Genomic DNA, 23,477 nt, shown 5'->3' with positions numbered 1-23,477 from the left:
ATTGTAGGATTGCTAATCTGAGGATCACAGTGCCTGGAAGACATTAAAAGGTAAGAAAGCAGATAAGATGGCTTAAGTAAACCTATTTAAGGCAGAAGTTGGGAGACAAGCTCTTAACTTCCATGCAATACGGAAGGCAACAGCAGCTTATTACATACAGTCTCCTTTTAGGATTATAAGCAGGTAAGCAGGTGACCTAATATGGCTGTCTTGAATGCTCTTCATGGCAGCTATTGTCTTAAAAACATGTATGGTCTATTTCTAGGAAGGATTAAGATGATGGCACTAAGCGAACACCAATATTCATTGCCTTGGGTGTACTCAGTGAAGCTCAGTACACTACAGAGGTCTATTCTATGCCACAGGGACTGCTGAACATAAGGAATGGAGGTTTTACAGTGTAAGTAAGCTCTGCCACACAGAACATCATGTATAGAGCACCATAAGAATATCAGAGCTCCATATTGTGTTAGTTTGCAGCCAGAGTTGGGAAGTGACCATTTAACCAAGTAATATAAATACTGACCTCCTCCCAAGCATTTTGATTTGTAAAGGACCCTGGAGCCCATTTTCTACCTGTCAAATAAAGATAGTACTACAGTGCACTTCTATGCATGTCTATTATTATTATTATTATTATTATCATCATCATCATCATCATCATTTATATACAGCCCCATAGCCGAAGCTCTCTGGGCGGTTTACAAAACTACTGAGAATTAAGTCCCACTGAGTTAAATGGAGCTTACTCCTAGGAAAGTAGGCACAGGATTGCAGCCTTAGTTGTTTTTTAATTGATTGGATTCAACAATTGGGAATATTTAAATATATTTGCTTATTACCAGAACCTCAATATAGTTCCCCATTAGGGGTGCTGAAGGAAATGGAAGATAATTTACCATTTAATAAAAAAAACAACCACCCACTACTATTCATAGTTAGAAGAGAATCATTAATATTTTCTTTTTTTATTAGCTATTATAGTAACATGCCAGAATCAAAATAGTCACTGAAAAATAAAGTGTGCCCTTAATCTCAAGCTGCAATTAAACAATTTCCTCACCAATTAAAATTGGCACCTACCAATTAACGAAAGCTTTAATTGATTAATCTATAGATTAAATTGATAAAGGCATGCAGCCCTAACAATAATACTTCAAATTTATAAGCGTGAAAACACTGGGCCTGTTCAGACAACATGCTTAGCCATGGTAAGGTCGCTAACCCTATTGCAGCAAATGGTTAGTAAGTTTGTTTAAACCGTGATTATATAGCTGCCATGGTTAGGAACGGTTCACATGATGCACTAAGCCATAATATTTAGCTCAAAATGCTTAACTACCATGGCTTAGCATGTCTTCTGAACAGGTTCTTTATATCCATTATTTCAGTAGTATGTGTTTTTGCTTATTACGCTAAATTCTTTTAAGATAACCACTTTCAGCATGAAACTGCTTTATAAGTGATGTGTGTATGTGTGCGGGGGAACCACCAGAGATTCTTTAGATAAATAAACAATTTACAAGCATCTTTATTCAGAATTCAATTTGTTTACATTGTAGTAACACTAATGGTTATTTTTAAGTAATCATAAAAAGCAAAAATACAGATACTTTAAATGTTCATAAAACTTATCACTAAAAAAGGGGAATTAGCTACAACAAGCAGCCTAATTTGATGTAAAACTGGTAAGAGAAGCAGTACAAATCAATCCATGGATGTACCCACTCAGCCGAGATGAAGAAATGGGGGTTGATATCAGAACAAGAACCATGCCACACCACTTTGTGTGTCTGTTATCCTTTAGAAAGATGAAACTGAATGAAAATTTACACGGCACTATTTATCCAATCAATGTTTGCGATGTTACAAACACTCACACACACGCTGGGTCAAATGGCAAAGGAATGCAAAAAGTACAGTCTGAGACAATTGAGTTGAAGTATGCAAAATAAGCACAGTGAGGTCCAATGGTTTGGATAGAACTCTGAATCCGAAGCCAGGACACCAAAATAGCACCAAGTTAAAAAGGCAGGGGCCTCTTTCTGACTATGTATTCATCTGTAAAGTTACCTTAAGTTTGCATCTTTTCAGAAAATATCTGACAATATGTAACAGGTACTACTTTATTATGACTGCTTTAGCTTTTAAACTTACTTCTAGGCTCATCTTATTACTCACCTGCCTATCAGCATTAGGGTTGCCAACTGATAAGGAAAAAACACCATCCTGGACAGTTGCCTGGATCAGCAGTTTGATCTGCAGGAATCCACAGTGGTGCTTTTGGCAGCATGGAGATAACCATCACCACTTGCTAATATCTGCATGTCAAGCTACTCTTAAAGGCACAAGTGAAAACCTGTGAAAACACTGGCAACTTTAATTGGCTTACATTATTGCTTGGTTAAATTAAGAGTTTGTGGAAAAATTACTATTCTTAAATACTTGAAAAAATGTGAGAATTATATACTTAGTATGCACAATTGTCTAAAAATTATGGAGCATATATGCTCTGTGTCTGTAATATATGTTTGGCTAAGATATACTTCACATATGACCACATTTCTATACAGAAGGCAATTTGTAAAAAAAACCCCATGCACTGGATTGTCACATTTTAGGATCTATACAAGATGCTTTCCACAGAGGAATTTAGTAAAGTGTGAAACAGTCTTAGAGGTCTCCACGTAACAATCAACTCATAGAGGGGAGAAAAATACCCCCATAAGAAAACTACATTTTAAATAGAATTACAAATATCATATACATACAGTACTGTAATGCTATAAACAATAGCAGTAATATTAAGCAGATTCAACTTGACAGTTTATTTGGTTACGCATTAATGTTGGAAATGGATGGTACAATCCTATGTCTGTGTCTCCTCAGAGGTAAGCACCATTGAGTTTAATGGGGCTTACTCTCAGGTGAGTGAGTATAGGATTGCAGCATAAAAATACTACTCTACTATCAGTGATCAGCAGTGCCAGCATTAATACTTTTCACCTCAGTCAAACTGCTAAATAGCACAATAAGATTAAGGTGAAAGCAGTGTGGGGTGCGTGGGTGGGGTGGGGTGGGGGCTACATGTAGTTCTTCAAGAACATGGCTGAAGTCATTCAAATGACATCTAGGACATTCATCCGGACACTTTAGTTTGCCATTTTTGAGCATAAATAAAACGTGTACTGCATATTAATCACTGTTATACCATTCAAGCTACTGAGATCTAGGACCACAAGACCTTTGATTCCTTACACAGTAGTTTTTCATCCTAATTTCCATTTTTCGAGAATGATAGAAAACAACCCACAATTATTTCATCATAGTTTTATTTAATGCCACAAATAGGTGGTGTTATGAGCTCAAAGCGATGAGGGCAGCAGAGGTGTAATGGTGTAATGCTCCCACCTCCCCACTATACATGGTAAAACACACTGAGGACGAAAGCCATTTGAAACGCCTTCCGTGATCAATGGAGGATTACTCCCTACTGCACAATTTAGAATTGCATCCTAAATGACGTTCCCAACAGGTTATAAATTGGCATAGTTTCATTGAAACCAATGAAGACATCCAATCTCATAATTTTAAAGGCACTTCATGGCAAAAAATATTATTGTTATTGTTGTTATTATTATTGGGGCAGTCCAAGGCATTTTGCGACCATGAAGTCAACTCTGCACTCCTCCATGGTAAAGTAATAACAACATTCTGGAAATTTACCATCCTTTAATAATGCCCCAAATCTGCTACCTGGGATGGCTGTACCTTGTGATAGGGCCAGCCAGGGATGCTTTTGTGACAGTGGATCCTGCTGCAGTATAAGGGGACTGATGGTCTTGAAGTTCAAATATAGGCTTTCCAGCTCTGAGCCTGTATCGCTCAAAACAACTTTAATAGTTTTTAGCATTGAAAATAAGTTTACATCTATGTTAAGTTACAAAGTAATCATCTATCTCTGTTGTGCACACAAAAATGTGACCTGCCCCAGGCAACCCACATTGTGTTTATTATGAGCACATGCTTCTCTTTCTCTTGTTAATACCAGGGCCTGCCCATATTTTATCACGTACTACTCTAGGTTTAGTTATGTCTCAGCTGGAGTATTTACAAAAGGAGGACTAAATGCCCCTAAGAACATCAGTCAAAGTCAAGGGTGGGATCCACAAACGCTTTGAATACACACAACTCCAATGGCCACTAATGGCAGCTGTGAATAGATGGGTACTTCCTCTGCTATAGCAATAGCAAAGGTGACCTCTTGCCACATGTAGGAAAGCATTGCCGAGGGTGCTTCAAGACGAGGGCTTGACTGCCTCATTCATGAAATTTTAAGAGAGATCCTGACGTCGTTGTATTCCATTTGTTGGCCCCTCCCGTGTTTCCCCCCCACTTTCCCCATCTTTTTTTCCTTACAAGAAAAAAAGATGCACTAAGGAAAAAGAAAGATGGAAAAGCTACACAATGAGTTTTGAGTGTTGGCGCTAGGAACCCTCTGTCTGGAAGCACCCTCTGGAGAAGAGCTATACTCTCATCTATACCGGGGTTGGCAAACATCTGAAATTTGGGAGGTGGCATATTCAGGGCTGTGTGTTACACCCTAAGAAAAAAAATCTTACACTCACACAATCCAAATTCTATTGGGAGGACAGAAAGAGGAAGTAAATTTAGTGGCTTGCATAAATTATGAAAATTGACAGAATTTATTCTGTGATGTTTGCTACTTTGTATAATGTGGCCTCGTTTTGCAAACCCTGGGGAGGAGCAAAGTGGTAGGCAGGGCATTGAAGACCCATGCCAACCCACTCAAGTCTTGTTTAGCCACCTTTCCTGCTTCTGAGCTTTTCCATGGGAATCACCTCCCCACCCCACACCCCCACATCTTCACAGTAAGGGAAGCAATATGGTAATATGGTAGCACTATGGTAGCATCCCAAAGGGCTGCTTGCTCCTTTTGAAGAGCTCCAGAGTAGTAGTGGGTGATGTCTGGTTACTCCAGCTTTAGTCAGAGGTTGTTGCTGCAAGGGAGAGGCTGTGGCTTTCTCAAGGTGGGGCCAACAAAACGCTGCCCTGAACCTTGAGGTGTTCAGGGTAAAATAAAAGCATCTTGAGGAGGACAAGGGGCAGGTGAAAGCTGTGTAGAAGCCATTAAGCCATCCCTGCTTGCATACTGTTATTTCTCAAGCACAGCCGGTAAACATATATTTTCCCCTAGGGAAAGAAAAATCTGTCTCCAAAGATGCATTGCGCTCCATTGCTGTATGCTCTTCTAGCTTTTGGGTCCTCACCTCAAACAAATGCAGGTCTTCCAAACTTATGGCTCACTATGCCAAGCGTAGCCTGCTGTTTATGTTGGGGCTGCAGAACCTCTGGCCTGGGGTCCCAATCTGGTGCACCCGGAGTCCCAATCCGGCATTCCAGCATTCCCCAGATGGCCACGTCAGAGATGAAATGCCTCCCCTAAAGCTACGTTACTGGCTGTTAGAGCTTTAAGCTAGAATATGCTGGTATTTGGTGCTCCACCCCTTTGGCTCCACCCACCACTGGAATCTGGCCTCCAAGGGCATCTCTGAAATGGAATTCAACCCTGGGGCTGAAAGTGGTTCAACAACCCTGGTTATGTCAAGTGGCTCACCATCCCTCCGCCCCCGATAAGCCTCCTGGGTTTTCTGCCTGCCCGGCAATTTAGCTTTGTGGCTCACAACTTCTGCTCCTCTGATGAAAAATTGGTTTTAGTCATAATCTCCATTCAGAGAAACGTAGCTCGGTTTCAACTAACGAGTCACATACACATGGCTTAAGGACTCTGCTGGCATTTAAAAAAAGAATTTTATTGCTTTCAACTGTTGCTGCTGCTCCTCCACCCTGATGCTATGCTTACATTTTCTTGCCTAACAGCAAGTAAGAACAAATTTGTTTGAGTCTGACTGCACCCTTTTAATTTTTATTCCCACCCATGCAGTTAAAACTCTTAATACAGGGATTTAGTTCATCTGTGCGTCATGCATATATCATTATATGCATCATGATATAAAACTGTACATTTGATATGGGGATATGTGTGTGTGTTTGTATAGAAAGACACACACGCACACGCGCACATGTATATAAACCCACATACACCCACCCACATACATACACAAACACACACATGCCTGTGTATTCCCCCCCCCCCCCCAAGTTACAGCGATTTATAGACAAAGCTGACAGTCCTGAGAATTGTCAGAGTATACTATATAGAATTATTACTCAGGCTCCCAGGTCTACTTCATTGAATACACAGTTATTTCATTTATAGGATTTCAGGATGATCTGGAAGTGCTCAATCCGAAGAGTTTAAGTGCTTTAAAAACGGGTTCCTTTTGTTTGCTTCTCCAGGTGATCTTCATGCATTTGAACAGTTACAGGCACCATGCATAATTACAATTGGAACAGACTGTGAATTGAGGCTGTACGTTTTTTCCACAAACCTCAAACTTGCTTCTCCCCCCTCCCCCAAATCTGCGGTCTATAAAAACAGTCCTCATCACCCACGCTAAGAAAGATAACTCAAGAATTGAGTGTATGCACTCTTGCTTAAGATGAGCTGTACTTGTTACTGGAACGGAAATTGTCATATCCGTGATCGTTGGCTCTGAACTTTAAGCAGGACTGTTTCTCTTCCAGGGATAGCATATCTTTGGACTGACACCAGCAACACAGACATGACTGTTGAAAGAGAATAGAGAATCCCTGTTAGAAAGGCTGTTTTGTGCAATGCACTCAAATAAAGAACTGCTGCTTATTTGGACACAGAATCCAGAACGATTTCCCCTTTTGTTATAATGAACAACTCAATGGTTTATCTCAGCCTTGCTCAGGTGTGTTGGACAAGCTGGCCGAGAATGATGGGAGTTCCACTCCATCTTAAAGTACAAGGTGGACCTACTAAAGATCCCTAACCAATTGCTTGGGTGTCCGTGTGTGTCATACTTCTCCCTGAATCCTCTTTTCCTGACTTTTAAAATGTGCATCCCTCCTCCTAATACGCTAGTGAAGGGGCTGCCCTGCCTGTCAAAGCTTGAGCTTTGAACATTTCCCAGAGTTTCAAAATGTTCTGTGCATCTACACTGCTCAAGCTTCAGTTTTAAAATAAAAATGAGCAAAATCAGTCTGGTAGATCTTGAGTAATAAGTCATATATTACTGTATTCTTATGCAGCCGAGGAAGGAGAGTAGTGTGTTAGCTTTCCCTGGTCCTCATTGCCCTCTATGTGTAGACAGTGACTGTCCACAGTGGGAAGCCTCCTCCATCCATGGATGCTCTACTTGCAATTTAGAATCCTGGAAAATTAGGACTTCCCCTCCTTGCATATACAGGTTACACACATAAAGAATGCATGAGTAGGGTTCTAGCCAGCAAGCCTTTGGTTGACAATTCTCAGGGATCCAAGGACAAAACCCAGTTCTTCAGAAGCCCATTGCTTGCCTTAGCTCAGGGATGCTACGTTGGACATGGATGGTCACAAAAATATTAATTTCCCAGAAGACAAATTGGTGAGACTATAAAAAAGTAGCTTGGCCAAGAACCTAAGATCAAGGCAGGGAGAGCAAGAGAGTGGTGGTGGTGGTGGTGGTGCTAAGCTCCAAAACACAAAAATCATTCTCATGATGAGCCCATAGTTTTCTGCTTCAACACCCATTTCACAGAAGGCAAACGAATGTGGTTCACAGACAAGTAACCTGGGCAGGATCTACACCACTGCTTCATAATGGTTTATAACAGTATTGACAACTGTTGGGGCCCAGGACACACTCCATATACCTTTTTCAAACCTCTTTTGAAGTGTTATATCCTGCTTGGTGAAGATCTGGCCCTGGTCAAGAAACTGAGTACAAGACAGAAGTAAGGTCTGAGCCTCAAACACCAAATCCCGTATTTACCTCCACAAAACACAACAAAATACCCATTTCACAGAAGGCAAGAAGGTGATGCTCAGAAATACACATCATATCACACACAAAAACAGGTGAAACACATACACTGCACATATACAAAAATGCGGTGAAACATACACTATACCCAAACAAACAAGCTAATGCACATATGCACACAACACACAACACACACAGAGCATAGACACAGCAGGAGCAGGGAGCCTTGCAGGCACTAAAAGCAGTATCTGCAGGCACATTAGTGGCTGCGGACACTACACTGAAGACCCTTCTATAACTCCTTACCACAAGGACCTTAGGAATGTATCCAGCCCAGTAGTTTTTCAGGATCAGCTATGGAAAACTGTACAAGTAAGGAACACAATTTGACATAATCTATTTGCTGGATGCTCCCTCAAAAGCTTGTACCTCATGAAAAAGGAGGTAACAATCTTTCTGAGACCAGATCTTTTACTGTCCTTCTTTCTGATGTCTTGGCCCTTTCCTTTTATTTAGTCACTCTGCACCATGTGCCAATTCACCTAAATGCCTTGACAATTTCATCTGCTAATGTCTTTTAGCAGAACCACTAGCAGGTCATGGCTATATCATGATCTCAGAGCCTGCCTAAATCTCAGCCTGACATTTATGTTATGACCCTACAGCAAATATAATGGGGTGGGGAGTGTCAGATGGGTGCAATTGTACACATGCAGTAAGAAACAGAAGAAGAAAGCATTAAAAACTGGGTCCACCATTAATGGAGGAAAAAGCAGGTATGTATGGAAAATTAATGAAGGATGCTGAGAGACAAAAGATTGTATCACATTGTCTTCAACAGCATATATGTTAAGAAGAACGAAGCTATGTAATATAAGGATGTATATTCCTGATGTTCCTGTTTGCAAATCATGCAAACGTGTCCTGTTCACAGCTCTGATTGCAGGAACGCAATTCTCTGGAAATTTTTGCAATTTTCCAAACTTGTGTTCGTATTTGGACATGCGCACTTCCAAAAGTGCACATAAGCGCAAATTCTCCCCATACTCACAGTTTAGTCTATAGGAGGGAGGTGAGATGCACATTTTTCCTAACTGAAAAAAAGAAAAGACGCTCATGCTTGGGAACAGAACAAGGTGATGAGCGGAGAACCTCAACGAGCTCAAACATTGCACGTTCACCCAACCCAAGCGTAACACACAAGACAGGTTCCAGCTAAAGTATGAGGCTAGTCGGGAGTGTGCATTATCACACATTCTCACCTCATCTTTTAGAAAGGGAGAGACACAACGAAGGGAGAAAGAAGGTGTGTGTGTGTGTGTGTGTGTGTGTGTGTGTGTAAAATAGGAGAACATATAAATTTCATCTATATGTTGTACATGAAAATCCAAGGAGATGGGGTAGGTTAAACAATCAGGCACAAGCAAGGAGTGCCCCTAACAGTTGAGTCACACACCTAATGGACTATCTATTATTTATTTCTTTATTTCCTTCTGTATACCACCTCATTTGCTAAAAAAGCCACTGATGTGGTACACAGCAATTTAAAACAAAATCTTAAAACAATAAAAACAAGAACATTTAAAACACTAGAATGGTAATACATTAAAACTACTAATTTAAAAGTCTAGATTAAGAAGATGCATCTTCATATGCTTTCTAAAAGCCAAGGGAGTGATGGCAAGTCATAGTTCTTGATGGAGCACATTCCACAGTTTGGGAGTAACACAGAAAGGCCTTTTACATAAGCCTGAGAAATGGGCTTCTGTGGGTAATGGTGTCCTCAAGAGGGCCCCTCTTACAGATTTTAATAAGCAGGCTGGTTCATAATGAGACAGGCATCTCCTTAGATAGCCTGGTCCTAGATTCAAACCAACACATTGAACTGAGCATGGAAAGCATTGGCAACCAGTGCAGGTCTTTCAAGACAGGTGTGACATGACCCTGATACTGTGCACCAGCTTTTCACCAATTGTAGTGTCTGCACGCCCTAGAGAAATTGGAGGAAGCAAGTCAGGAAGGTAAATTTAAGGCTACCCTGCAAGGGGGTATAGGATTATGAGCAAGGAGGCCCAGCAGCAAAGTAACAAGGAAAATGGAAAGTGAATGGGTGAATTAAGCACCTGCAAGAGTTTAGCAACAAAATGAGGTGGTCAGGGTAGTTCATAGCAAGCTCCAAGCCAGCTCCCTGATTCTTGAATAAAAACCTAGCTTTTCATATAAACAAACCTTAAAGATAAAAGCATTTATGGAGCCAGGAAGCCAGTAGGAGTGTGGGAGCTGTCCAGTGACATGTTCACCTGCTGAACAGATATTGTGGGTGTGTAACAAAGTTCCTGATTGTCAAAGACCCAGTTCTCTCCCTTGAGGCCAAGGTCTGAAGAAACTGAGCCAGGCAAGAGAGACCTATGTATGAGATCTTTAGGGATGTGGTGGAGATGTCCCACTCCCTTGTTTGCTGTCAGGGAGAATGAGGATTTCAGGGAAAGAGGAAAACATTTCTTTGGAAAGGACACTCTCATGCCAAGGACACGTCTCCAGAGCGGGGCAGAGGGGCTTAGTAGTAGAAGATCTGGTCAGCAGAACGTAGAGATGGATTTGTGATGTCCTTGTTGATTTCATGGTTGACTTGCCTGCCTGATGCGAAAGTTGTAGCCATCACATGTCATGTGGATTTACTGGGGGTGGAGTCAATAGTCATGGTGTACGTTGGCACCACCATCAACATTGGAAAATGGAGTGATATGGTCCTGGAAGAAAAATGTTGGTTACTGGAAGGAAGTTGAAATCCTAGGGTTGCATCCAATGTGAGTCCAACTTAGAGTAGACCCTTGAAATGGGACTTGTTAAGTTAGACTAACGGTGGATACAAATCCTAGGTTGGATGTTCCCTGGTAAGATGGTGCTATCTGTTCCATGTGCAAGGCCAGCAAGATCAGCAGAAATGAGTTGTCTCAATAAATGGATGAGACTGTGTTATAAAGAGATGGGTTTAACAGCAGTTCATGATACCATTTTTAGAGGAGGGGATCCTGAGGGCCCAGGGCCTGCCGTGAGACACAGACTTTGTCAAACCAATTGAGAACAATGACCACAGTCCTATTACATTCAATATACAGTATATGTAAGAGAAAAGCTGAAAAGAAGTCCATCATGGTCAATATGTTCTGCCAACTGTGGTCCCTTTTGGATAGACATAGCCTGCCCATGGTTAGGTATGCTCTGGTAACCTCCCGGCTGGACTACTGCAATGCACTGTATATGGGCTGCCTTTGAAGATAGTTTAGAAGCTACTATTAGTTCAAAATACAACTGTTAACTGGAACTGGGCAGGTGGATCTTATCTTGATTGTGCTGAAAGAACTTCATTGGCTCCAGGTTAATTTCTGAGCTCAATTCAAAGAGCTAGCATTATCCTTCAAAGTCCTACATGACTTGAGGACCACTGCGATTCACATCTTCTCAGATGTAAGGTGGGGAATGGCCATAGGGAGGATGCAATTCCCCAGGGCATCAGATATCATTTTGGTGCCAAGTAAAGACCTTTTTTATTTTCCCCAAGCAATAAAAATATATATTTTCAGCTCTTCAGATGGTGTCTTTTATTCTGCTGTGTTATTACTTAGTTAAAAGGAAGTTGTAAGGCAGAGTCAAAATGATTGGAGGTTATTTAAAACCATGACAACAGAAGCTCTGCTAGAATGGATCAAGGCAGCATCACATGCAAAAGAATACCAGCATGGTTAAGAAGCAGAGTCAAAGGAAGCTATGGAGGACAAGATGGCTTTGTTCAGAAAACAGAAGTGGTGCCCGAATAAGGATGAACAAAAGAAGAGAGAGCACAAACTCTGGTAGAACAAATGTGATGATAAGATAAACAAAAAGAGAATCTGAGAAAAAGGTGAAGACCAATAATATACATGACTTCAAATGTGTCAGGAGGAGGAAACTGGCCAGGTAGACCATTAGATGGCAATGGATGACAGAGAGATTAGAGAAGCTGAATGATTTTTTGTGTGCCTATCTTAATTGTGGAGGATGTAGGACAGACACTCACACCTGAACAATTTTTCTTTAAAGGGGTTGTCTGAAAAAATGAGCTGTATTGGTGGCAAGAGATGAAATACTGGTGCTTATCAATGAATTAAAAATTAACAAGTCACCAAGTCTGAACTGTATCCAAACAAGAGTTCCTGAAAGAACACAAATGTGAAGCCGCAGACAAAAATGTGCATCTTGCAACTAAAATTGGCCTCCATGCCAGAAGACTGGAAAGTAGCCAACGTATTTTAAAAAAGGGATCCAGGGACAGAGAAGTCCAGAAAATTACAGGCCAGTTAGCCTGATTGGGTAAATTGGTTGTTAAGCATATCAGGGAACAAATCTTGTTGAGGAAGAATCAGAAGAATTTTTGAGAAAGGAAGTCTTGACTTACCAACTTGAGCATCTCAGGAATTACACAGATAGGGGAGACCTGGTTGATCAGGAGTGGCAACCTTTTGGGGCCTTGGGCACATTTGGCAATTTGAGAAACTACCACAAAGTCTGCCACAGGAGCCATGGTAAAGGCCAACTAACCAGACCAAAAGACTGAACACAAGGCAGAGGTGAAGTCTACGCCCTGACACAGTAAACAACATTTTTGAACTCAGTTTTCAGCACCAACAACCAATCCTGTCTGCTTGTAAGAAAAAGTTTATTTGTTTTTTAAGTATGAGGGGTAAGGCACCTTGGCGGATGCCAAGAAAGGCATCTGGGGGCACATTGGTTCCTATGGGCATCATGTTGCACTTTCAAAAAACTTTTGGAAAAAATCCTTATCAAAGACCACTGAATGAATACAGAAGTCATGGGATAAGTAATGAAGGCAGAGGGTAGGAGTAAATGGCCAGTTCTTGTAATGAAGTAAAAATGTTCTTGCTTATATCACTTCCTGCAATGATAGTTCTTTTCTTTTCCATATGGAGAAACATTAAAACATGTGACTCCCCCACCTCCATCTGTGAAGGACTTTACCACATGATTCTGTAAACCGAGTGATAAACCTTCATGATAGCATAAGGTTTGCCTTATGATAGCATAAGGCAAATTAATCAAATCTAGATTCTTTTCATTTGTTCTTCTTTCTATAGAACCTATAATGACTGGAACGCTACCCCCGTATGCTGCACTACAAATGTTAAGGAAGTTGCTTAACTCTCCAGCGTCTTTCAAAGAACGCTTGAGCCCTATTCGGGTGTTCCAAAAGCCTCTTACCTTGCCATGCAAGCGGGGAGCAGGCCTGCACCACATAGCCTCAACCCATGATTTTGTGTGTGTAGGGCCCCCTCGGCATTCATGCCATATACAGAAGGGAGGCCTATACATTATTGGGGTTCTAGCTTACATGGAGACTGGCATGCCTATAGATCTTTGCCAGGAGTGGGAGAAATCTTTTAGTTTGAGGGCCAAATTCAATTTTGGAGACGTTCTCAGGGTCCACATTCCAGTGGTGGGTGGGGCTGAAAGAAAATGGAGTGGGGCTAAAAATTCCTAAATAAATAAATAAATGCCAGCATATTGTACTTCAACTGCCAATATCTAAGCCTTAGGAAAGACATTTCAACCTTTTAGAATGGGTGGGTGGGTGGACACATCACAAGCCAGAAAACAAACAAACAATTGGCAGTTATGGAAAAGGGGTGGGTCAGGGGAAGGGGGCATGGGCATATGAACAATCCCAGGAGGGCCAGATTAGGACTCTAGGTTGGCCGGATTTGGCCTTGAGCCTGAGGTTCCCAACTCCTGCTCTACACAAATAGGCCTTCCTTCAGCAGACATTTGCGTCATGTGTCTGAGAATGCCAGGAGGATCTATGTCATGCATGTAATGTTGGGGCAGGCCTATGTGGTGTGGGCCCACTTGCATGGTAAGGTGAGATTATTTTAGTACTTATATAATGGAATGTCCAGGGTTCTATGCTTGAGTGGTTCAAACATTTTCCCCTTGACTTAAACTCTAACCATTTCAATCCTTATGCCAAATCTGCATTTTAGCATAGGGATCATAAGAACACCTGTATGAATTCCACCCAGTGACACATCATTTGGATATATTTCATGCTTAATCATGTTATTTCTACATTGTGGACAATGTGCTGTGAACTGTAAAATATGCCCTGCAGCCTTCTGGGCTGTCTGTGGACTATGAAATGAGCAATTCTTCATCCTGACAAAGGAAACAGCTTCAATGTTCATTGCATTTTGGGTATTTTCGTTACGTAGGGGTCAATTTCACCCCCACTCTGCAGCTGCCAGCATTGCCACACAACAGCAGATGGGTTCCATAAGCATTTTTGTGACTTCCCCATCATTTTCTATGGAACACCTCCTTTTCCTGGTGGGTGTTTTAGTTTGTTTTGGATTCCATAGTCTATTGTGGGAGCAGGACCCAACTGTGTGCTCTTCTCTGGAGAACTGCCTCTCTGCAGTCTTCAAACCATTTATTCCAAAATAGTTCCAGACATCAGTTTACAGCGCTAGGTGTGCTAGAGTTTTCCTTTGATACTCTCTAGCTTCATTTCTAATAATGAACATTTAATGAAGATGTCATACCTTGAAGCAGTTCTTGAACCTTTTGCTCACCAAATAGAGAGCAATGGGATTAATGCAGGAATTCAGAGATGCCATGCTGATGCCAATGTAGTCCAACACAACCAAAAAGCTGAATGGGGAAAAAAGATATGAAAAATAAATGTAGTTGCTTATTAAAATTACATACTGAGGGTTTATTACAATATGAAAGATATATTAGGCAATGATCCTATTCAGATGACACTCTAAGCCATGGTGGTTAAGCATTTTGAGCTAAATATTATGGCTTAGTGTGTTGTGTGAACCATTCCTAACCATGGTGGCTGCATTAACCATGGTTTAATCACGGTCACTAATCAACTGCTGTAAAAGGGTTAGTGGCCTAACCATGGCTTAGCGTGTCATCTCAACAAGCCCAATGTATTGCTACGAGATAGTGTGGTGTAACAGTTAGAGTGTTGGACTAGGATCAGGGGAACCATGCTCACCCATGGATCTCACTCGGTGATCTTGGGCCAGTCACTCTCTCGCAGCCTAACACACCTAGGAACATAGGAAGCTGTCAGACCATTGGTCCATCCAGCCGAGTATTATTGACACTGACTGGCAGCAGCTGTCCAGGGTTTCAAGCAGAGTTGTTTCCTCAACCTAGCTGGATAAGCCGAGGATTGATCTGGGACCTTCGGCATGCCAAGCAAGTGCTATATCACCTTGAGCTATGGCCTCTCCCAAAAGCTGTTTACCAGAAGTGGTAAGATTTTATTTATTTACTATATTTATATCCCGACTTACAAAGTCCTCCTTTGTTTCATTTTATCTTTACAACAGCCCTGTGAGGTAGGTTAGGCTGAGAGTCAGTGACTGGCCCAAAGCCACCCAGTGGGGACTAGAACTCGGATCCAACACTCTAACCACTACTCCACACTGGCTCTCTACTAAATGGTTGTGAGGTAGGGAGAACCATATATGTTGCCTTGAACTTCTTGGGAGGAAACGAAGATACAAATTGAAAGAAGGAGAAGGATCATGTGCACTACCTTTGGTTCTTTTGAGGAAAGGTGGAATATAAATGTAAGGAACAAACAAAAGTAAGACATTAAAATTAACGCTATGAAGCAATGACCATAGTTAAAAGTTCCAACTTCATTGGCACATAAACATCCTTTGTTGTATTTGTTTTGAAGGAATTGGTTTCATTGTTTGTGAAAGCAGAACTGCAGACTGCTAATTGCATCATCTTCTGGAAGGAGATGATTCGGGAGAACATCTTTCTTGTGTCTTTCCAGAAGAAACTAGCCATTTTACTCTAGGGTGTAAGCAGTGCTTCCTGCAAAGAGTGGGCAATGGGATCCACAATTTAGGAAAGGCTCCTTGGGAACAGAACAGGCTTTAACAAATCATATCAGGAAAAGGTCGCAAATAGCATTTCCTGGCTTGTCCAGGAAATCAAGAGAATAGGAAATAGAAAACAGGTCATTAACAAGAAAATCTGATATGCACGATGGAAGGAACAACAGAATGTTTATCTGGTGGTGGTGAATAAATGCAGAGCAAAGGGAGATAGAGTCTTTCCAATCTTTTGTACCAGGAGTTTACTGCCTTCAGTTTCTAGGCCCATGGAATTTCTTTCTAGCTCCATCCTAGATTATGCTGCTTTTATTGTGAAAGTCTGATGCTCCCTTAACCTGTTCCCTGCCAACATGTTGCTCTCATTGGGCCAGTTGGCAGGGGAGGATGGTAATTGTAGTCCTACACATCAGGAGGGCACCAGGTTGGAGAAGGTTGACATATGAACCACATGGAGGTTGTACATGCAGGATAAGATTATCATAAGCTGCAAGTCACTATTTATTTATTTATTATTGCATTTATATCCCACCTTTTTTCCCTCCAATGAACCCAAGGCAGCGTACATCTTCCTCCTCTCCATTTTATCCTCACAACAACAACCCTGTGAGGTAGGTTGGGTTGAGAGTCTGTGACTAGCCCAAAGTCACCCAGTGGGTTTCCATGGCCGAGTGGAGACTAGAACCCAGATCTCTTGACTCCCAGTCCAACACCTTAACCACTACACCAAACTGGCTCTCTCTTATAGTTATATATTAGCTCCAGCATTAGAAACAGTATGCTTCTGAATGCCAGTTGCTGGGAACATGAGTGGGAAGGTGATTTTATGCTCGGATCCTGCTTGTGAGCTTCTCATGGGCATCTGGTTGGCCACTGTACAAACAGAATGCTGGACTAGAGAGCATGGTTCTTCTTGTGTTCTTACGTTCCCAGTGATGGTTTGGGTGCTGGAAGACGATTGGTATTCAAGGTACTCCTGGCTGAACTGCAAACTCATTGGCAGCCCTGTGGGTTCCTTGCAGAGATGGCATAGGGCCACCAGCTGCATGAACTAGCTCTGTGATTGTCATTATAAACATATCCTTTGGGACAGAAAAATCAGAATGGCAGCACTCTCTTGGGAAGCATAGCTGAAAACTAGTGTCAGTGGTATTCCAATATAACCATCTTACCTCAAAAATTCACATCTATTTGGGTCATGCTGATCATAAAGCGTGAGCTTCAATATCCTACTGAGATGAAGAGGGAGCCAACATAATGCAAAGACAAGCACTAAGCAGAACACAGTTTTGGCCACTTCACGTCTCTGAAAGCAAAGAAGCACCATTGAAAAAAAGAAATAAAGGAAAATAAGCAGTCAAAGTAGCTGAACTTTCCAATTTGAAAATGATCCCTAACAATCTCTGGATTCATCATGTTTATTCTACATACATCAGAACACCCCTTGAATCATGCTTCCGGATTTATGCTATGAAAAGCCAAGGGGATTAGGCAAAGCTTCAGAGATGCTGGAGCAAGTAGGAAAAAGGCTTTCCGTCTTCTCCCCGTTCCAAAGGAAAGTTTGTGTATTTTATTAGGCATAGCACTTTGATCTACTTTAAATTGTTCCAACCAACAAAACTACCAAAAGGATAGAAATGTGGGTTGTTTTCAATGGCTTGTATCCAATTTTAGTCTAACTTAAGTCCCATTCATTTCAATGGGTCTCCTCTATCATTGGCTATAACCCCTGGATACTTTCTGCAACCCAAGGCCTCTCATTCGTGAAAAAATGACACCAATGCCATTGAATATTTCTAGTACTACTTGGTTGCATATATTCCATGACTGTGATTATTGTTACTGGGGAACCAGTGGGAATCGCTATGATCAAGAGACAAGTATTGAGTATGATCATTGGTATACTGTCAGCCTAACTGTTTGGGGGTGTGCATCTTTATGCCTTGCCAGATCCCATGAGGGTATGGCATCCCATCTTCATACTTTGGTCTTCACTTCCCCCATCTTCCATTTCTAAAGAGAAAGCATTGGAAAGACTGGGCAGGGGAAACAAAATGGGCCAGTGCATTTAGCAAAAGGCTAGGCAACCTGATGCTCTCCAGATGTTTTGGACTACAACCCCCACAATGCCTTGCAAGTGGCCATCCCTGAAGGCCAAAACCTGTGGAGGGCACCACACACTGGGTTGTAACCAGGATACTGATGTTGTACCTTTTAATCCCCCAGTGAAACAGTATGCCACGGCACTCATGGCTTTTCCCACCCATTACTTATTGTCCACCCTCTCCATCTTTGCCAAACCTGTTGGGGCTCAGTGAAGGCCCTTTCATTACTCCGGTTGCTACAACAAGCAGCTGTAGAAAACTTGTGTGGAAAACTTACTTTAGTGCTTACCCCTTTCAGTAAGGACAGAGGTTTCATGCATAAGCCTTTACCTGTTTTAAGTGGTCATTTAAAGCAATCTGCATCCCACTCTTCTTTCGTAACATCTCACAGGTCATCAAAGTATAAAAGAGAGCAGTGATTGCCAGGGGCAGGCAGAAATAAAAGCTAAAGAGCCACCAATCTTTATTTTTCCTGTAAAACTAAGAGAAGGATGGGGGGAACAGAACATTAGGAGTTTGTTTCCTAGTTGCAGTCAAGGAAACATGCATATCAATGATGTCCAGACCATCACCTGCCAAAATTAACTGATCAGCACTCTACCAATGTCCCCATGTAGAAACCAGTTCATAATTGCCTTGCAAATCGAGGCCCGTCTCTGGCATGTGGACCCAGGCTCTCACTACAGGCTGATCTGCCAGAAGAACGGTGGTGCTGGCTGCTACGGGAGAAAAGCTGCATCCTGCCTAACAAGGCGGTAGCATCCTGGTCACTACAGCAACAGAGATGGACCCTGCTGCTGAAGCAAGGGGGATACTACCTGTGGTAGAACAGGACCCAGATGTCTCGCAAGAGAAGGAACAGAGGCAGAGAGAGGGCTCAACCTGCCAGCAGTTATTTAACACCAATCAAGCTGGGGACAGGACTCCTCCATGTCTCTCTCAGGACGCATGATGAAAGAGCATGAGTAGGACAGAAGGATGCAGGAAGTGCTAACCCCTCTGCTCTGAATTAGGTGAATCATAGAACTCAGTAGAGATGTCCTTGGCCTCTGGGATCTGACCACAGCCTACAATTGGACAGACCAGAATTGGGGCTAATAGCCACCACTTTCTTTCTACTGGCCTGCCTTTCCACTTGGGGTGCAGCTGCAAATTGGAAGTGGAGGTGCTCATTGTGGCAGTCCTCATAGCCACGCCTGAGACTGCGGAAGAAGCAGGCCTAAAGTGTAGGGTTAGATCCCAGGGCAAGGAAGGGATCATCCTTCCCTGATCCCGGGATCCCCTGTACAACATGTGGACGCACAGGGACGATCTTGGGGATCACCCCGGGATTTCGCCGCATCTAGCTAAGGCGTTCATCTCAACCAAGAGCAGGTCTTTCATAAAACTAAAGGGTCTGAATTGCCCTCTCAAGGCTAAATCCCCCCCGAATACTTGGCATCACAACAGGGAACAATATATTCTTTCTGGGAAAATGTATTCCCCCCCCCCTCAGCTACTGTGAAGATTGCAGCTACCTTTCAGAGGGACAGGGAATCCTTTGCAAGGGTTAGGTGCATGGCAAAGGACAACAGCTTCCCTGCAAATAATAATAAAAAGTGCTGCCAGCCTTTGCTCTCCAGAAATACTTATGTCAATCAACTGTAGCACACTAATAGCCTGAAATATTTAGATACTTTGCTGCCCATTCCCTTAGAAGAGATTCTTAGAGCCAAGCTATAAGTCACACTCATCATGTGAGTATCAGACTAGTTCTATATAGAATCCTGAAGGTTCCTTTTCCTATTGCCCTCCACTGGTTCAGACAAGGAGCCCACAGGGCACAATGGAGCAAGGTGAGTTCCTGGAGAGCAATTTGCTCCAACAATGTTTGGGACTTGACTGAAGCCTCTTATGCCTGAAGTTCAGATCATTCCTCTTAGGCTCCGCCCCTTCCTTGTGAAGTGGAAATCCTAGCACTCCTCCTCCTCTCTGTGATGTCCCTCACGCTTGCTGGCAGTGCTGCTGGGCCAACCTGGAGGTGTGGGTCCCTGGTGTGGAGCGGGGCGGACAGTTCCTAAGGTTCAGACATGAGGTCCTGGGCTCGTAGGCTCCCACTCCAGGGGTCCCTGGATCAAGGACTTCCAAACTGATGGGTTCTGACTCTGGCTTGGTCATGATGCTGGGGCCCTGTTCGATCTCTTGCACCTCTGTTTCTGGTGCTGGTCATTCAATGGGTCTGCCCCCCCCATCTGAGTTCCCACAGCTAATTCATCCTCACAAGGAAGGAGGAGCTAGCAGTCGTGCTTCTTCCTACCATTCTCTTCTCTTCTGTGGCTAATCTTCCCTGCTCTTCCTCCCAACTGATAGGAGAAGATTAGCTGCATGCGATAACAATGGAAGGAAAAGGCCTGGCCAACAGCTCTTCCTCTTTGGTAAATATAATAAACAGGGGCTCATTCTTCCCCAGGAGGGAAAAGAGAGAAAGAAAAGGGAAAGGTCAGGGTGATTAAGCACTTCAAACTTCTCCTCATATGTAAGGACAGCCAGTGGGAGGGAACTTTAAAGATTTGAAAAAGGCAAAGCTGGGTCACTTTCAGCCTAAGTAGAACAGCACATTTTTACACACTTTCGGCGACAGGCAAGTGCTACAACCCTCATTACATCGGAGGGAAAAACACACATTGTGTGTTTGTGTGTGTATATGTGTGTTCATCTGAATCATCCTGAGCCATATTTTCTTTTAAGGAAGAGAATATACATTAAATAAATAAATAAATAAATAAGCTGAGCAGCACAGAAACAGCTGACTCCAGAGAGAGCGGCTTACCTGCATGAAAGGTGTTTTTTGCTGGGGACTAAGTAGACAAACTGTAAGATTCTGTGTCTTGTAGTTTAAAGGATAAAGATCAAAGCCTATAGCTTCAGGAACAGCTAAAACAACAGACATGACCCAGATCAATATGATTTCAACTGCTGTCCACTTCGGCACGCCAATTCCCTTGATACGGCTCCATGAAGCTACTGCCCGATACCTAAATATAAGAAATAGCTATTAGACCATAGATTGAGGCTAAATTTGGCTCTCTCCAACTGATGTGAATATTATGTCTTCGCTATGTCCATTCACAGTAAAGCACTGCAGAAATATCTGTAACATGCTTGGGTGAATTGAAGTAGAAAATAGTTAGAAGCCCAGCTCCCCACAGGCATTCTTGCTCCTTCAACTGCTATCCAACAGCCATTCCCTCAGGCTGCAGCAGAGGGAGGGACTGGAAGCAGGGTCACTCCATCGGCTTGGCCAAGACACTAGTGTTCTTTTGGTTCCTCCTCTCGTTGGACTATGTCCCTCCATTCCAGCTGTTCATGATAAAAAAAATTGCAACTAAGAACCAGCGCCTGAGTTTCTTTTTTCCTCCTTCCTCTGAATCTCTTACCCTTGTGTTCCATATCTTTAGATTGTAAGCCTGAAGGTTTGGACTATCTCATTACTGATTGTCATAAACTGCTCTTGAAGCGGTTTTCTGTTTGTTTGTGTTTTGGCTGCAGAGTGAGGTAAAATTCTTTCAATTAACATTTATTCTTAATTGAGTGGTGGCTGTTGCAATATCTACCCTTCTTCCACACGCTCCACTTCTTGTGGGAGGAGCTCATGATGTGGATTTTTCCCATGCCAACCTTGCCCTCAGAGTTTGCGAGAGGCAACATTGGCAAGGAAAGATGTTGCTCAAGTGGCTTTGGGCTTTCGGTCAGTGGAGTGGCCCAAGAAGGACCCATGCGGCAGCAGTACTAGAAGGAGACAAAGTCATGAAGGAGTCCTTGCTGAAGAAGGCTGAACAGTGATAAATATATGCCAGCAGGCTCTGCACTCTATCTGCCTCCCTTCCTTCTCTCATGGGACAGCTGCGTCCCACTCTGCTGCAGGCATGGTTTTCGCTGCTTAAACAGCAGGGCCATTCCTTCCAAAAACATCTATCCTAACACACTTCTCTATCTCCTATATCTGTTGCTGGGGCAACCAAGATGCTCAGATAACTAAGGTAATGTTGGAAAGGGCCTTAAAGCAGTCTTCCCCAATAAATGGCCAGACTGGCTAGGAATTATGGGAGTTGCAGTCCAACACATATGGAGGACAAGAGGTTGGGGAAGGCTTCTCTAAAGTATGGGAGGCTCATATAGCTGGCTGGGAAGAGTCACAATTGAGAAAGAGCACAAGGGACTCTAAGTGGGCCCAGCCATAGCTCAAGATCTGGGAAATTTTCTACTCTCCCTGTGGGAATGTTTAGAAAAACTGTAGTTTTTACATTTTGTATTGTATTTCATGAAGTATTTTGTGGTTTTAGCTGAACTGCCCAGTGAACTATGGCTGTTAAGCGGTATAGAAATGTATAGAAAGGTATAGAAACCGTCCAATATCCAAAGCTTTCTGGGTGGTTCACAAAATTTAAAACCACAAGGTACAGCATAAAACATAGAAGCTTAAAACCACAAAATAAAAGTACAACCAGAATAAAACGTAGCAACAATGCAGAGATTTAAAATACGGATTTAAGATACAGATTAAAAACAGCAGAGCTAAAAGATTAGGATGCTAAAATGCTGGGAAAATAAAAAGGTCTTCATCTGGCACTGAAAGGAGTACAATGTAGGTGCTAGGTGAACCTCTCTAGGGAGCTCATTCCACAGCTGGGGTGCCATATCAGTAAAGGCCCTCTTCCTGATAGCCACCTGTCTCACTTCCATTGATGGGCTCATGGAGAAGGACCCCTGAAGATGAACTTAGGGTCTGGGCAGGTACATGTGGGAGGATCCTTCAGATAATCTGGCCCTAAGATGCTTAGGGCTTTGAATGTTAATACCAGCACTTTGAATCGGGCCTGGGATAACGGGCATGGAATAACAGCCAGAGAAGCTAGAAAAGTACTAGCATTATGTGGACTCATTGGCCAGTCCCTGTTAACCATCTTGCTGCCCTGTTTTGAACCAGATGAAATTTCCAGACTTTTTTCAGGTTAGATTTGTGGTGTTACCCCTTTCTACCACATGAATCTTTTGACAGGACATGTCTGCTGACAATATGATGAGGCCTACCTGCCTAGTGCATCCTTCCTCAACCTGGTACCCTCCAGATGTGGTGGACAACTCCCAGCACCTCAGTAAGCTACCAGGTGAGGCATGATGGGAGTTGTAGTCCAACACACCTGGATGACACCTGGTTAGGAAAGGCTGGCCTAGCAAGAGCTCCTCAAATGTTATAGTAGGGAACACATAACTGGAAGACTTGCCATGGACAGGTCATTTCTCAGCAGCATTTCTGCAACTGAGAGAATGTGCACTGCAGCTCTGAGGGAATTTTGAAAAGTGGAGGCATCCAGAACCCAGCTTCACTGCATTTAATCTGAAGGAAGGTGTAAGAGGCCGTGCATGGGTGGGCATTTGACTAGTCTTGCAACCTCACCTGAAAATAATTGCAGCGTTCCCCAGGGAGATGGGAACTGTCTGCCATGTGCAGCTAATGAGCCCAAGCTGCCGAGGGAAAGATATAAATGGACCCAAGA

General features: G+C 42.7%; 1 protein-coding gene across 1 annotated transcript in view; it reads right to left on the bottom strand.

Annotated features, from left to right (window-relative positions):
* Window positions 1–1,515: 1,515 nt before the first annotated feature.
* EDNRB (endothelin receptor type B) overlaps window positions 1,516–23,477 on the bottom strand; it is a 34,067-nt gene continuing 12,105 nt past the window's right edge. The window contains exons 4-8 of the mRNA XM_063126078.1: window positions 20,750–20,954; window positions 18,271–18,420; window positions 17,008–17,141; window positions 14,510–14,618; window positions 1,516–6,711 (exon numbers count right to left, since the gene is read on the bottom strand). Coding sequence (XP_062982148.1) covers window positions 6,580–6,711; window positions 14,510–14,618; window positions 17,008–17,141; window positions 18,271–18,420; window positions 20,750–20,954 — 730 coding nt within the window. The 3' untranslated portion in view covers window positions 1,516–6,579. The remainder of the gene's footprint in view (window positions 6,712–14,509; window positions 14,619–17,007; window positions 17,142–18,270; window positions 18,421–20,749; window positions 20,955–23,477) is intronic.

Source organism: Elgaria multicarinata, chromosome 5 (assembly GCF_023053635.1).
Source record: "Elgaria multicarinata webbii isolate HBS135686 ecotype San Diego chromosome 5, rElgMul1.1.pri, whole genome shotgun sequence".
In the NCBI taxonomy this organism is placed as follows: domain Eukaryota; kingdom Metazoa; phylum Chordata; class Lepidosauria; order Squamata; family Anguidae; genus Elgaria; species Elgaria multicarinata.
Note: the sequence above shows the minus strand (reverse complement) of the source record. Positions and strands in the feature narration are given on the sequence as shown.